Source organism: Carcharodon carcharias, chromosome 13 (assembly GCF_017639515.1).
Source record: "Carcharodon carcharias isolate sCarCar2 chromosome 13, sCarCar2.pri, whole genome shotgun sequence".
NCBI lineage: Eukaryota > Metazoa > Chordata > Chondrichthyes > Lamniformes > Lamnidae > Carcharodon > Carcharodon carcharias.
The window spans coordinates 33,487,642-33,504,900 of record NC_054479.1 but is presented as its reverse complement, the minus strand read 5'-3'; the positions used below and the strand labels follow the sequence as shown (position 1 = coordinate 33,504,900).

General features: G+C 44.4%; 1 protein-coding gene across 1 annotated transcript in view; it reads right to left on the bottom strand.

Annotated features, from left to right (window-relative positions):
* The window catches only part of cfap251 (cilia and flagella associated protein 251), a 79,602-nt gene extending 75,383 nt beyond the window's left edge, over window positions 1–4,219 (bottom strand). The window contains exon 1 of the mRNA XM_041203046.1: window positions 3,677–4,219. Within this exon, the coding sequence (XP_041058980.1) occupies window positions 3,677–4,219 (543 nt within the window). The remainder of the gene's footprint in view (window positions 1–3,676) is intronic.
* Window positions 4,220–17,259: the final 13,040 nt, after the last annotated feature.

The following is a 17,259-nucleotide window of genomic DNA, read 5'->3' as shown; positions in this document are numbered from 1 at the left end:
TGTCTAATGGAAATTCACAGGGCATCTTAGTCCAAGTAACATTGGACAGAGCTCTGGTAAGCATGGAGGTTGACACGGGTGGTTCAGTTAGCATGACTCCTGAATCGCTGCATATGAAAAATTGAGTCAGCATCAACGGGAGAAATCATGCTTAGAATTACAAAGTTATGGAGGAGAGAACATTCCCATAATTGGAAGTGTGTTGGTTCTGGTCACATACAAAAAGCAACATGCAAAATTGCCTATCATTGTGGTAAAGGGTGAGAAACCAGCTTTGTTAGGAAGAAACTGGTTAGCAGAACTAAGTTAAATTGGAATGAGGTTTTCATGTCAAAGCAAAATTTACAACACAAGATGACATGATTGCCATGTACCCTCAGGTATTTAGTGAAACTGGCAAACTGATTCAAAGATACAAGGCCAACTTACAGGTTCAGAGAATGCAAAATCAGTTTATTACAGGCCTTGTCCAGTACCCTATGCTCTAAAAGAGAAAGTAGGGCAAGAACTGAAAAGACTTGAGACCAAGAACATTATTTCTGAATTAGAACAGAATAATTGGGCTACCCCCATAGTGGTATTACCAAAGTCAGATAATAGTGTAAGAATATATGGGGATTATAAGGTAATCAGAAATCAGGTACTGGAAAGTAATCCACTCGATACTTTGCCAAACACAGAGGATCTGTTCATAATGTTGTCAGGAGGCCAAATTTTTTCAAAGTTGGATCTGACAAATGCTTATCTGCAACTTTGAGTTAGATGGTGAGTCTAGGCCATATTTGACTATTAATGCACACATGATGTTTCTTCAGCTTCTGGAATTTTTCAAGGGATAATGAATGAAATTTTGCAAGAAATTCAGGGAATAGTGTGCTATTCGGATAACATAGTTACTTCAGCTCCAAACAGGCAAACCCATGATGACAGGCTGAAAAAACTGCTCCAACATTTGGAAAAGCTTGGGGGAGAATTTTATCCCTGTCAAGGGGGTTGGGCGGGAGCGGGCATGGGTGGGCGCGTAGCTGATCGCCACCGTGATTGGCTGTGTGCCACCATTTTATGTGGGTGGGCCAATTAAGGCCTGTCCAGTGTGACGGGCAGAAATCTCCCTGAGGCAAAGAGCTCCCTCAGGGAGATCAGTTTTATTTTTGAAAATTTTAATAAAGAAAAAAAAATGTTAAGACATGTCCCTTCATGTGACTGTGTCACATGAGCTGGGACATGTCAATGAATTTTAATTTAAATTTTTATTAAACTTTAAAAACCTTCATGAAACCTCTTCCCGCCCGTGGATGAGGTTTCATGATAAAAACGCCTGGGCTCTTCGCCTGCCCGCCAACCTTAAGGTTGGATGGGCAGCTCAGTTAATTAGTTTAATTACTATTTAAATGGCCTTAATGGGCCTTTGACAGTCCAGCAGGTACGCAGCTGACTCCAGTGCACGCCCACTGAACTCAAGATCTGAATGACGCGCAGTGACGTCGGGACGCACGCCCCCGCTCGCCAACCCGAAGATTCTGCCCTTGTAGTTCAAGCGGAGGCATACAAATGTGAAATGTTTCAAATTTAGGTCACAGGGTAGCCAAAGATGAGTTACACCATACCAAGAATAAGGTTCAAACAATAAGAAATGCACCACATCTTCAAAATATCGCTGAGCTCAGATCTTTTTTGGGCCTAGTGAATCACTACAGTAAATTCATAGCAAATTTGGTAACCTTACTGCATCCATTGAATGAACTATTGAAGAAGGGTGTTCCATAAATTTGGACAAAGGAGTGTGACAAAACATTCAATATGTTTAAAAGTCAGCTGGTTGATGGTACAATGTTTGTACAATATGATGTGTCCAAAAAGATTAAGCTAGCATGTAATGCCTTTCCATATGCAGTAGGAGCTATGATTTCTTGTAACAGAAACAAAAATTGCTGGAAAAACTCAACAGGTCTGACAGCATCTGTGGAGAGGAAGACAGAGTTAACGTTTTGAGTCCGTATGACTCATCATCAGAATATGATTTCTCATGTTGGATAATGGTAAGGGGAGACTGATTGCATTTGCCTCACGCACCCTCAGTGCCTATGTCTTTGATTATTGGAGAAAGATGATTTCATAAATACTTGTATGGTCGTAGTTTCACGATTGAAACCAATCATAAGCCATTGATGGCTATATTGAATCCAAAGTCTCCAGTACCCACTTTAGCTGCAGCCGAATGCAGAGATGGGCTTTGATTTTGTCTACTTTTCAGTACATTAAGTATAAATGATTGGAAGATCAATGTAATACCGATGCATTGTCTAGATTACCATCCCCATCCGATGTAGAGCCCAACAGGGCTTTTCGCACATAGATGAGTTGCCAGTAACAGTAGATGACACTGGTAGAACAACCTGCAGGGACCCTGCATTGGCAAGAGTATGCGGCTATATTGCAAAAGGGTGGTCAACACAAATACTAGATTTAGAAATCGGGCCATTTTTTTATGCATAAGAATCGGTTATCAGTGAATAAAGGTTGTGTTATGGGGGAGCCAGAGTTATAGTTCTGAAACATACAAGATTGCAGTTGCTATAAGATCTTCATGATCAACACTTTGGGATGAGCTCAACAAAGCATCTAGCGAGAAGCTATTTTTAGTGGCCAGGGTTAGATAAGGACATTTAAGACACAGAGAGACAGTGTAGAGTATGTCATGCATAAGAAAAGAAGCTGCCATCGATACCTTTGCAACCATGGAAATGGCCAGCAAGAGTGTGTCAGAGGCTGCACATAGATTTTGCAGAATTTGAAGGGGGAAGGGGTCAGGGGTTTCCGATGAATCAAACTATAACTAGCAAAACTCTCGATATCTTGCATGGTTTGTTTGCTGCTTATGGGTTTCCAGAGGAAACTGTGTCTGACAATGAACCTCAGATTATTCAGAAGAGTTTGTAAAATTCATGAGAATGAACAGGGTAAAATGCACTGGAGTTTCACCCTATCATTCAGTTTCAACATTAAATTTCTCATGGACACAAATAGGTTGGCATGGTACAGAAGGGGGTGTTTTTAAAATTTTATCCATTGCAACCGTGCAATAAAAATACAGTACCAAACTAACCAAAAGCTATACTGCAGCATGACATTTAAATGTTATCAGATGGTTACAATTTATGCCAGAGTTTAAACAACTTTCTTTGTTTTTGAGCTGATACAACAACAGCAACAGACCTTAACAAAAATGTGGTGGAGCAACACATTTATCTGCATCAGTGGGAACAGAAATAATTTCTAGCAGTGTTTTATGCTGTCACTGAACTAATATTGGAGCATTTTTCAGATTGTCCCAAATGCAAGAAGCCAAATGATGACCTTCTGTATTGTAAACTCCAATAGTTTGATATCCTTACTGGACTTTGGATGACTTTAATTATGAAACCTCCCATAAAAAAATAGAAAGATAAAAATATTAATTCCAAATTTTAGGAAACTTTCTAAAGGATTTGAACTTTAGCTGCAAACTGGCAAAATAACAGCACCTTCAGGGATGCACAATCGCATCACATGAGTTATTATCATGCGTGTCTCTGTGGGGGCCTCTAACAATATGTACAGTATTAAGTACCGTTTAAATAAAGCTAAGCAAACTTAAGAAGTAACTAATACTTGTAATATCATTATCAGTACCTACCTGTCCTGTGCTCTGAGAAGTTGAGATACTGTCTATTTCTGAAAAATTTTGAGGGACAGATGGAAGCCAATCATCGGTTGGGGCTGGAGCTGAAACTCCCGCTTGCACATTACCTATTTGTTCTTCAATTTTCAATTGTTCTCCAAAATCATTATCAGACATCTTTCCTTCAACTGAATGAGTTTTACTGTCAGCTGATGGAAATGATGATTGCCCTGCAGCACTGATTGATTCTAGACCTTCAAAGACCACCCCATCCTGCAGTTCAGTACTGTCACTGGGCTCATTTACTCTGCCCTCATTTACGATCACATTGTTAGTAGTTAACTCTTCTGTGTCTTCAGGAACACTTTCGTTCTCTGTAGCATTTTCAGGCTCAAAGGAAAACTGAATTTCACCTGGAGGTGAACTCTCTGGTCGCATGTCTTCCTCCTGATCAAAATGCTCTTCAACATTTTTGAGTAGTCCTTGAGCATCTTCAAACAGTACCTCTGCATCTCCACTTGGTGAATCATCAGTCAGATCCTGTTCACTTTCTGCCATACTTAATAACTAAGTAAAAGAAATGTCATGAATTAGTCAACAATTCCCCAAATGATAAATCACGAACCTCAGCTGTGCCATTAAAGATTAATAAGTATGACATAGAATGAGGAAGAAGAATGAAATGAGGAAAAATGGCAATTCATTCACTGGCTCTTTTCCTTGATGTGACTAGTTTTGATTACTTGTCACTTTGCTTGCCTAGGACAATGGAACTTAAGAGGGTGAGGAAAAGTAGATAAAATGGCGGGGATAGTTAGTGGGGAGTGAAAATGCTACCATAGAGAAACATTTTTATAAAAGAACAAATAAATATTATGGAGGAAGAGACATGGGGTTTCTGGTTCAGAGTGCTGCAGCTGAGACCTTTAGATCATAGGATGTGGGAACAGAAACAGGCAGTGTGAATCATAGAATGATACGGCACAAGGAGGCCATTTGGTCCATCGTTCCTGTGCCATCTCTTTAAAAACTATGCAATTAATTCCATTTTGTTGCTCTTTCCCCATAGCCCTGAAGATTTCTCCCCAACTTTTTATCTAATTCCCCTTTCAAAAATTATTGAAGCTGCTTCCACCACCCTTTGCAAAGCAACTCAATCCAGATCATAGGCCTGAATTTCACACTTGGCATATGCGCCAAATCAGCAGGCCCGGAAGTGGACGCGAAATGTGCCCGCAATTGACCCCCAAATGGAAATTCACACTGGCTGGCCAATTAGCAGCCAGCCAGTGTGAAACGCGCACTGAGAAAGCCTCAGTGCTGCTGAGGGGGACAGGAAGAGGGAGGGCAATGACAGAAGTGAGGGTGGGCACTTCTACCGAGCTCCCTGAAGGCAGAAAGCTGCTACGGAGCTGCAGACCTGTACAGATTAAATGACAAGAAAAAGATGCACCAAACTGTGTCTATGCATCACATTCAAGCACCTGACCGCAGAGCTCAAAAACCTCAGTCCCAGGTATCTTTTTTTATTATATTTCACCCTAGACATTTCATCCTGCCCTTTTTTACTTTATTAAAAAATGGCTGCCTGCCTGCCTGTTTTGCCCATGCAATGAGTGTGAAATCGCATGGGAAACGTAAAATCATGGACAATAGGGATTTTAATGGCCTTAATTGTCCTTTAACTGTTGGTGGGCACGTCGCCGACTCCTGCATGCGCCCACTGATCTCAAGTCCAGGACGCAAGCCCGCGTCATTTTGAACAACTTCACATGCGTTCGGGTCGGGCACACACCTGCCTGATCAACGTAAAATTCTGGCCATAGGGGAGGCAGTGGCAATAGCAGTGGCAGTGACGTAGTGGTATTGTCACTGGACTAATAATCCAGAGACACAGGGTAAAACTCTGGGGACTTAGGTTTGAATCCCACCATGGCAGATGGTGGAATATTAAACCAATAAAAATTTGGAATTAAAAGTCTAATGATGACCATGAAACTATTGCCGATTGTTATAAAAACCCATCTGGTTCACAAATGCGTTTCAGAGAAGGAAATCTGCTGACCTTACCTGGCCTGGCTTACATGTGACTCCAGACCACACAGCAATGTGGCTGACTCTTAAATGCCCTTTGAAATTACTTTGCTAGCAAGCAAGCCACTCAGTTGTATCACAATTGCTATGAAGCCTATAAGGAATAAGACTGGATGGACGGCCCGGCACCAGAAATGGTAATGGCCTGCAAGGTCCTCCTTATGAGCACCTAGGGGTTGTCCCACAGATTAGTCAAGCAACAGCCCTGACATAGTCATACTCACGGAATCATACCTTACAGACATTGTCCCAGACACCACCATCACCATCCCTGGATATGTCCTGTCCCACCGGCAGGACAGATTCAGCCAAGGCAGCATAGTGGTATACAGTCAGGAGGAGGTTGCCCTGGGAGTCCTCAAAATTGACTCCAGATCCCATGAAGTCTCATGGCATCAGCCCAAACATGGGCAACAAAACCTCCTGCTGATTACCATGTACCGCCATCCACCACCCACCTCAGCTGACAATTCAGTGCTCCTCCATGTTGAACATCACTTGGATGAAGCATTGAGGGTGCAGAACGTACTCTGGATGGGAGACTTCAATGGCCATCACCAAAAATGGCTTGGTAGCACACTGACCGAGTTGTCGTGTCCTAAAGGACATAGCTGCTAGACTGGGTCTGCAGCAGGTGGTGAAGGAACGAACAAAAGGGAAAAACATACTCGACCTCATCGTCACCAATCTTCCTGACACAGACTGTCGCACACTACATGGTGGATGTGCTCTCCAAAATGGGGTTTGGGGACGGAATTCGCAATTGGATCCAACTGCTCTACACTAACATCAGTAGCGCAGTCTCAATCAATGCTAGGGAATCAGATAGCTTTCCTATTAAATCTGGAGTCAGGTAGGGCTGCCCTCTTTCCCTTGTCCTGTTTATGTGTTGCATAGAACCCTTTGCTGAGTCCATCAGGAAGGATCCGGGCGTAAGAGGAGTGACAATCCTAGGCAATGGAGGCACTCAGGTCAAAGCTTCCCTGTACAAGGACAATGTCGCCGTCTTCTGCTTGGATCCGCTGTCGGTGCGCAGACTGATCCACAGCTGCGACCAGTTCGAACTGGCCTCGGGAGCCAAGGTAATCGTGGGAAGAACGAGGCCATGTTCTTTGGGAACTGGGCTGACCGATCCTTTGTCCCCTTCACTGTCAGAGCTGATGGCCTGAAGGTGCTGGGGATATGGTTCGGAGGGACCAGGGCATGCGTTAGAACCTGGAAGGAGCGAGTGTCTATGGTGAAAAGAAAACTGGGCATGTGGGAGCGACGCTCCCTCTCCATTGCGGGTAAGAACCTGGTCATCAGCTGTGAGGCACTCTCGCTGTTGTTGTACGTGGCACAGGTCTGGCCCATTCCAGACTCCTGCACAATGGCGATCACCCGAGCCATCTTTTGCTTTATTTGGAGGTCGAAAATGGATCATGTCCGCAGGGACGCGATGTACAAGCTTCTAGATAAAGGGGGAGAAAACGTGCCCAACATCGCCCTCATACTGATGGCCACCTTTGTGTGCGGCTGCATCAAGCTGTGCGTAGACCCTCAGTACACAAACACCAAGTGTCACTACGTGCTGAGGTTCTACCTGTCCCCGGTGTTGTGAAGGATGGGCCTGGCCATGCTGCTGCGGAACGATCCAAGTAGTTGGACTGTGCCGCACCACCTGTCCCTCCTGGAAAAATTTATGCAGAGAAACACCTTTGACCACAAGTTCATCAGGCAGTGGTCAGCATGTAACGTCTTAGAGACCTTGCAGGAAAAGGAGAGGGTGGATCCTGTGGGATGGTTCCCCGAGCAGACTGTCAAAGTCATTTGGCAGAATGTCTCATCGCCAGAACTTTCTAACAAGCACCAAAACATAGCTTGGCTGGTGGTGAGAAAGGCCCTCCCCGTCAGATCCTTCCAACACGCCAGAAGTCTCATCCCCTCTGCACGTTGCCCTCGAGATGGCTGTGGTGGGGACGAGACCATTGTTCACCTCCTTGTGGATTGTGCCTTTGCAAAGAAGGTCTGGAGAGAGATGCAGTGGTTTCTGTTGAGGTTAATCCTGAGCAGTTCTATGACACAGGACTCTGTGCTCTACGGGCTGTTCCCAGGGACACACACCAAGACAAACATCAACTGCAGCTGGAGGATCATCAACTCGATGAAAGACGCTCTTTGGTCTGCCCGAAACTTGTTGGTCTTCCAGTGCAAAGAGTTGTCCCCGACCGAGTGTTGCAGACTGGCACATTCCAAAGTCCAGGCCTCGTGCTGAGGGACACACTAAAGCTTGGGGCAGCAACCTCAAAGGTGCAATGGGGAAAGGTTGCTGTTTAAGACCTTTCTGCCACAGTGCACTGAGGGACTGGGAACTGTTGAGAACACCCTGGGCTGTATAGCTCAAAATGAATGTATGCAGTGAATACTAATTGTATTATAATTGTATTGAAGCACCTCAGAGTGTAACATGAAGTATGTTGATAACTCTAATACCATTGTCTTATTGTCTGCATTGACCATATTGAAATGATTGTAATATTCATTGATTGATTGATGCACCTTGTGATACATGTGTAAAAGTTGAATCTGATTGTACTTTTGTGATGGTGAGTTTGAAATGGTTTGGAATGTTCTTCCAGATATTTATGAATAAAGTATATTTTTTTTAAAAAATCTTCCTGACACAGATGCATCTGTCCATGACAATATTGGTAGGAGTGACCACCACAGAGTCCTTGTGGAGGCAAAGTCCCGTCAGGCATTACCACCGTGGTAGTTGTGTATCACTACCACCGTGTTAAATGGGATAGATTTTAAACAGATCTAGGAACTCAAGACTGGGCATCCATGAGGCACTGTGGGCCATCAGCAGTAGCAGAATTGTATACAACCTCAATCTGTAACCTCATGGCCCAGTATATCCCCCATTCTACCATCACCATCAAGCCAGTGGATCAACCCTGGTTTAATGAAGAGTACAGGAGTGCATGCCAGGAGCAGCACCAGGCATACCTAAAAATGTGCTGACAAACTGATGAAGCTACAACATGGGACAACTTGCGTGCCAAACAACATAAGCAGCATGCTATAGACAGAGCTAAGCAATTCCACAACCAACGAATCAAATCTAAGATCTGCAGCCCTGCCACATCCAGTCATAAATGTTGGTGGACAATTAAACAACTCTCTGGAGGAGGAGACTCCATAAGGTTGAAGTATTTGCAACAATCTTCAACCAAAAGTGCTGAGTGGATGATCCAACTCAGCCTCCACCGAAGGTCCCCAGCATCAAGATGCCAGTCTTCAGCCAATTCAATTCACTCCACATGGTGTCAAGAAACGGCTGAAGGCTCTATATACTGCAATGGCTATAGGCCCTGACAATATTCCGGCAATAGTACTGAAGACTTGCACTCCTGAACTTGCCATGCCCCTTGCCAAGCTGTTCCAGTACAGCTACAACACTGGCGTCTACCCGTCTATGTGGAAAATTGCCCAGTTATGTAGTGTACACAAAAATCTGGACAAATTCAACACAGCCAATTCCCACCTCCATCAGTCTGCTCTCAATCATCAGTAATGTGATAGGAGGGGGCATTAACAGTGCTATCGAGCGGCACTTGCTTAGCCATAACCTGCTCACTGATAAAAACAAAAAAACTGCGGATGCTGGAAATCCAAAACAAAAACAGAATTACCTGGAAAAACTCAGCAGGTCTGGCAGCATCGGCGGAGAAGAAAAGAGTTGACGTTTCGAGTCCTCATGACCCTTCAACAGAACTTGAGTTCGAGTCCAAGAAAGAGTTGAAATATAAGCTGGTTTAAGGTGTGTGTGTGTGTGTGTGTGTGTGTGTGTGTGGTGGGGGGGGGGGGGGGGGGGGGGGGGGGGGGGTGGGGGGGGGTGGGGCAGAGAGAGAGAGAGAGAAGTGGAGGGGGTTGGTGTGGTTGTAGGGACAAACAAGCAGTGATAGAAGCAGATCATCAAAAGATGTCACCAACAAAAGAACAAAAGAACACATAGGTGTTAAAGTTGGTGATATTATCTAAACCAATGTGCTAATTAAGAATGGATGGTAGGGCACTCAAGGTATAGCTCTAGTGGGGGTGGGGAGAGCATAAAAGATTTAAAAATATTTAAAAATAATGGAAATAGGTGGGAAAAGAAAAATCTATATAATTTATTGGAAAAAATCAAAAGGAAGGGGGAAACAGAAAGGGGGTGGGGATGGAGGAGGGAGCTCAAGACCTAAAGTTGTTGAATTCAATATTCAGTCCGGAAGGCTGTAAAGTGCCTAATTGGAAGATGAGGTGTTGTTCCTCCAGTTTGCGTTGGGCTTCACTGGAATAATGCAGCAAGCCAAGGACAGACATGTGGGCAAGAGAGCAGGGTGGAGTGTTAAAATGGCAAGCGACAGGGAGGTTTGGGTCATTCTTGAGGACAGACCGCAAGAATGACCCAAACCTCCCTGTTGCTTGCCATTTTAACACTCCACCCTGCTCTCTTGCCCACATGTCTGTCCTTGGCTTGCTGCATTGTTCCAGTGAAGCCCAACGCAAACTGGAGGAACAACACCTCATCTTCCGACTAGGCACTTTACAGCCTTCCGGACTGAATATTGAATTCAACAACTTTAGGTCTTGAGCTCCCTCCTCCATCCCCACCCCCTTTCTGTTTCCCCCTTCCTTTTGTTTTTTTCCAATAAATTATATAGATTTTTCTTTTCCCACCTATTTCCATTATTTTTAAATATTTTTAAATCTTTTATGCTCTCCCCACCCCCACTAGAGCTATACCTTGAGTGCCCTACCATCCATTCTTAATTAGCACATTGGTTTAGATAATATCACCAACTTTAACACCTATGTGTTCTTTTGTTCTTTTGTTGGTGACATCTTTTGATGATCTGCTTCTATCACTGCTTGTTTGTCCCTACAACCACACCAACCCCCTCCACTTCTCTCTCTCTCTCTCTGCCCCACCCCGCCCGCCCCCCCCCCCCCCCCACCACACACACACACACACACACACACACACACACACACCTTAAACCAGCTTATATTTCAACTCTTTCTTGGACTCGAACTCAAGTTCTGTTGAAGGGTCATGAGGACTCGAAACGTCAACTCTTTTCTTCTCCGCTGATGCTGCCAGACCTGCTGAGTTTTTCCAGGTAATTCTGTTTTTGTTACCTGCTCACTGATGCTCAGTTTGGGTTTCGTCAGGGCCACTCAGCTCCTAACCTCATTACAGCCTTGATTCACACATGGACAAAAGAGCTTAACTCTAGGGGTGAGGTGAGAGTGACTGCTGTTGACATCAAGGCAGCATTTAACCGAGTGTGGCATCAAGGAGCCCTAGCAAAACTGGAGTCAATGGGAATCAGGGGGGAAAACTCTGCAGGTTGGGCTCATGCCTAGCACAAAGGAAGATGGTTAAGATGGTTGTGGTTGTTAGAGTCAGTCATCTTAGTTCGAGGAGATCACTGCAGGAGTTCCTCAGGGTAGTGTCCTAGGCCCAACCAGCTTCAGCTGCTTCATCAATGACCTTTCTTCCATCATAAGGTCAGAAATGGGGATATTCTCTGATGATTGCACAATGTTCAGCGCCATTTGTGACTCCTCAGATACTGAAGCAGTCCATGTCCAAATGCAGCAAGAATTGAACAATATCTAGGCTTGGGCTGACTAGTGGCAAGTAACCTCCTGACTCCCCAAAGCCTGTCCACTATCTACAAGGCACAAGTCAGGAGTGTGATGGAATATTCTCCATTTGCCTGGATGAGTGCAGCTCCCACAACACTCAAGAAGCTTGACACCATTCAGGACAAAGCAGTCCGCTTAATTGGCATCCCATCCACATTCACTCCCCCCACACTGACCCACAGTAGCAGCAGTGTGTAACCATCTACGAGATGCACTGCACAAACTCACCAAGACTCCTCAGGCAGCACCTTCCAAACCCATCCAGAAGGACAAGGCAGCAGATACATGGAAACACCACCACCTGCAAATTCCCCTCCAAGCCACTCACCATCCTGACTTGGAAATATATTGCCATTCTTTCACTGTCGCCAGGTCAAAATCCTGGAACTCCCTCCCCATCAGCACTGTGGGTGTACCTACACCACATGAACTGCAGGAGTTCAAAAAGGCAGCTCACCACCACCTTCCCAAGGGCAATTAGGGATGGGCAATAAATGCCGTGCCTTTCTGGTTATTTGTCAGTTAATGTGCAGGGGCATTTGCTATTTAATGTGTAGTATGGGTGTTAGACCACATGTTGCCTGTTCATTCACATGTCCCTCATACTTTAACATTCAGGATTAACATAGGATAGATATTGTAAATTGTTTTATCTTTCTGACCTTGCGTTGTAAAGTGTTCAAAAACCGCGGAATCTTGAGGCTTTATTCTCTTAGTAAGTACCTAGGATCTCAATGTTCGTCTGCTTTAAACAAAAAAGTTACTGGTCTCTAACTGAATCGTACCAAAAACTTAGGGTTCAGGGGCATAACAGCCTGTGGGAGCCAGCCCAAAATGCAAACTTGAGCTGACTGGTGCCACCACAGGCAAAGTTTACTTAATTGCAAGCCATGGGAAACAATCCACCTGTATTTATGTGAAGTTAACTGGGAGTTCCTGAATATATCTCGGATAGCATCTGGAAAGATCCAGAGGCAAAAAGATTGAGGGCAGTGGCCACTTTCACAGTCACTGGTAATGCGTAACCACCGGGTCCAAACAGGAGCAAGTCTTCTTCTAGGAGGTTGCAGATGTCTGGCACCACCTGATGCAACCATCCGAGCCTCCAGGAACACTGCTCTTCTTAGAGGTCAAGGAAACCGAGTTTCTGCCTGTACAGCCTGGTTCATGAATAGTCACTCAGGGCAGCAGACCCATGGGAACACAATCACGTAATTTTTCCTACAAGTCACACACTATCTTGACTTGGAACTATAATACCATTCCCTCATTGTCGCTGGGTCAAAAACCTCGACTTCCCTTCCTAATGACACAGTGGGTGTACCTACACCAGATGGGCTACAGCAGTTCAAGAAGGCAGCTCTCAAAATCAGTTAGGGATAGACAAACAAATGCTAGCCTTGTCAGTGATGCTCACATTCCATGAAAAAATAAGGAAAAGCTGCATTCTGCTGACCACCTACAAGTCTCTCCACAGCAGTCTGTTGCTGTTGCTGATGTCATTGTCCAAGGTCCAATCTAAGGCAGACATAATGCCATCCATCTTGATCATGAATCTCAGTGGGTGGAATTTAATGCCATTCCCAAAGATGAGTTTGAAGGTAGAAGGGCATTTAATTGGGCACGAAGATGCAGGGTGAGGACCCTGCTGCCTTCCTGCCTCTGCCCCATTTCAGTCTGGGGTGGGGAAGCTCCTGGACAACCTTCCCACCCTGATGCCATTGATACCCATTTAAGGGCCTCATCCTACCACTGCTGGTATTCAAGCAGACAGGCAGTTGCCATGTGGGATGAATGGGCTTATGGGCTCCTGAAGAGGTTCCTCATTGTCAGGGACAGCACCTGATCAAGGGACCTGGTACTCAGAAGAAGAGCCTGTTAAAAGCCACCCCTCTGCCCTTTCTTCTAACCCTCCTACTCTTCCTAGCTAGTCACCCCTTCCTCTCAACTCCCATCCTGCCCTCACTCACCTGTGGCATGGATCCCTTAGTCTCCTGGGCCTCTAGAGGGTGCATTGGGAGCAGCTACCACTGCTCCCCCAGTGGTGCTGACGGCAAAGAGGAACTGCTGATCTTTCATTGGCCAGCACCTCTGAGGGGGCTGTCAAAGTGACCTTCCATCACTTTACTGATGATTGAGAGTAGACTCATGGGGCAGTAATTGCCCAGGTTGGATTTGTCCTGCTTTTTATGGACAGGACATATTTTCTACATTGCTGGGTAGATGCCAGTCTTGTAGCTGTACTGGAACAGCTTGGCTCAGGGCACAGCTAGTTCTGGAGCACAAGTCTTCAGTACTATTGCTGGAATGTTGTCTGGACCCAAAACCATTGCAGTGTCCAGTGCCTTCAGCCATTTCTTGATATCACATGGAGTGAATCAAATTGGCTGAAGACTGGCAACTGTGATGCTGGGGACTTCAGAAGGAGGCCAAGATGGATCATCCACCCCGCACTTCTGGCTGAAGATCGTTGCAAATGCTTCAGCCTTGTCTTTTGCAGTGAGGTGCTGAGCTTCCCCATCCTTGAGGATAGGAATATCTGTGGAGCCTCCTCCTCCAGTGAGTTGTTTAATTGTCCACCACCATCACAACTGGATGTGGAGGTGGCTGGACTGCAAAGCTTAGATCTGGTCCGCTGGTTGTGGGATCACTTAGCTGTCTATCACATGCTCCTTTCATTGTTTGGCAAGCAAGTAGTCCTACGCTGTAGCTTCACCAGGCTGACATCTCATTTTTAGGTATGCCTGGTGCTGCCCCTGGCATGTGCTCCTGCACTCTTCATTGAACCAGGGTTGATCCCCCAGTTTGATGGTAAAGTTAGAGTAGGGGATATGCCAGGCCATGAGGTTACAGATTGTGGCTGTATACAATTCTGCTGCTGCTGACAGCCCATAGCGCCTCATGGATGTCCAGTTTTGAGTTGCTAGATCTGTTCAAAATCTATCCCATTTAGCATGATGTTTGTACCACACTACACAATACAGGGGATCCTTAATGTGAAGACAGGACTTTGTCTCCACAAGGACTGCGTAGTGGTCACTCCTACCAATACTGTCATGGACAGATGCATCTGTGGCAGGTAGATTGGTGAGGATGAGGTCAGGTAGGTTTTTCCTTCTTGTTGGTTCCTTCACCACCTATCGCAGACCCAATCTAGCAGCTCTGTCCTTTAGGATTCGGCCAGCTCAGTCAGTAGTGGTGCTACCAAGCCACTCTTGGTGATGAACATTGAAGTCCCTCACCCAGAGTACATTCTGTACCTGCCATCCTCAGTGCTTCCTCCAAGTGGCTCAACCTGCAGGGGTACTGATTCATCAGCCGAGGGAGGGTGTTAAGTGGTAATCAACATGAGGTTTCCTTGCTCATGTTTGACCTGATGCTATGAGGCTTCACGGGGACCAGAGTCGATTTTTAGTACTTCCAGGGCACCTCCCTCCCAACTGTATACCATTGTGCCGCCACCTCTGGTGTGTCTGTCCTAGACAGGACATACCCAGGATGATGATGGTGGTGTCAGGGACATTGTCTGTAAGGCATGATTCCATGAGTACAACTATGTCAGGCGGTTGCTTGACTAGTCTGTGAGACAGTTCTCCCAATTTGGCGCAAGCCCCCAGATGTTATTAATGAAGACCTTACAAGGTCGACAGGGCTGGGTTTGCTGTTGTCATTTCTGGTGCAGAGATCGATGCCATGTGATCTGTCCGATTTTATTCCTGTTTGAAGGCTTTGTAATGGTTTCATACAACTGAGTGGCTTGCTAGGCCATTTCAGAGGACATTTAAGAGCCAACCACATTGCTGTGAGTCTGGAGTCACATGTAAGTAAGCCAGACCAGGAAAAGACAGATTTTCCTCCTTAAAAGGCATTAGTGAACCAGATGGGTTTTAACGACAATCGGCAATGGTTTCATGGTCATTATTACCGATGCTAGCTTTTTAATTCCAAATTTATTAACTGAATTTAAATTCCACCAGCTGCCATGGTGGGATTTAAACCCATGTCCCCAGAAAGGATTACTTGTCCAGTGATACTACCACTACACCCCTGACTCCCTTCTCCTTACGGGTTTTGTTTAGAAAAGATAAATATAAATACGGCAAAAATAAAATGTTACCCAAACGGTAAGTAGCACATATGCCTGTCCAAGATTAGGCTTGCTTTCCTTATGGAAGAGATTGAAAGGGCCACTCTCCTGAGGCTGGGTATAGTTGCTGAGTTGAAGAGGTACTGGCAGAGAGTCACACGGAGAATAATTTCATTAGACAATAATTTCACCAAACCCGCTTTAGAATAATCATCGCTTACCTGCCGGGTTCTGTACTTAAAAAAGGCTTCTCCCAGCAAGGCCTCAGCTCACTTTCCATTCATGTTGTTGCTAGGATGCATATAACAACGAACTAGTTGCCATGGACGCTGGCCGGACTGTGACCTCACGGTTTCTACGTCTCTGATTGGACCACGCATGTATTGTGACGAATAGAGTATACATCTCATTCCAGGCTCACAATACAGGTCAATGTATCATCCCATTGCTGTTTAAATTTTTTGGCCAGTTGCATTTACTATATACATATTCACTTAAAATATCAATGGCAAATGTAAGATTCACAAAACAATCAGAAAATAATTGATTTAAGTAACATGTTCAGTATTAGATTACTTCCCATCTATCCAATTTGGAGCAAGCTTTAATGATATACTGCAGTCCATTGCATTAAAATAATATTGTTTTCATTGAAGTGTGTTTGTTGTTTGAAGGAGAACAAGGGCAGCCAAAATATGCTTATATTGTTTCACCATGGTGACATCAGATGTAAGGGTGTTTCAATACAGTTTACATTTGAGTTGATTGTAAATAAATGAAAAATTGCTTTCTACTGCGTAAATTTTTTATGGCTCGACTTCCAATTATTTTCATGAGACTGACTTTCCTTTCAGTGACATATAAGCTAGGAATTCGATTATTTTAACAGTAGATGCAAAGGATACCCCGTAAACGCATTGCATCAACACAGAAAAAGCTTATGCAATTAGAAAATTTAACCAAGGAATATAACGACCAAAAGGTGCAATTTTCCAATATTAATTGTCAGATACAAAGAATTGAAGCACAGATTGCGTTTAAGTTAATCCGAGGTAATACGATGCAACAATACAAGTATTCTCCTGTAGTTAAGAGAATCTTTCAATTCTCTACAAAACTGAGGTCAATATTGCTTTTTCCTTTAGTTCTTGCACTTTCGTTATATGTTTTGCATAGGTGTTTACAATTTTAAAAGACGAAGTGCAAAGCCACACATGAGAAGTATCAAATTTGACTAAAATGGAAATGAGATAAATTAGGTCAAAATGTATAGTGTATATATATATATTATATATATATATATATACATACACACTGCCTTTTCATATTGCTGAACACCTGAAAGCTTCACATAATGATTATTTTTAGAATACAGTGACTGCCAAGTATGCAAACCCATACAGCTCAGCTATTCTTACATGGAACGAAGTCTCATACATTACACAGCACCGGAAGTTGTCACCTTGGCTCAGTGTTAGCACTCTCATCTAGGCTCAAATACCCCCTTCAGGACATCAACACAACAGTCCCGATTTTGCAGTAGTAATGACAGTGAAACTTTTAGCGTTTGCCATCATTACTCCTCTGAAACTTACAGAAACTTCTGGAGTCTGCACGTGTGAACACTGAAATCCAGAAATTGCAGTGTTTCAATGTTTCTCTATAGGGTATACTGCTGAAGTCGCCACAAACGAAAATCAATCAGAACTAATTAAACTGACTAGAACTTTCCCTT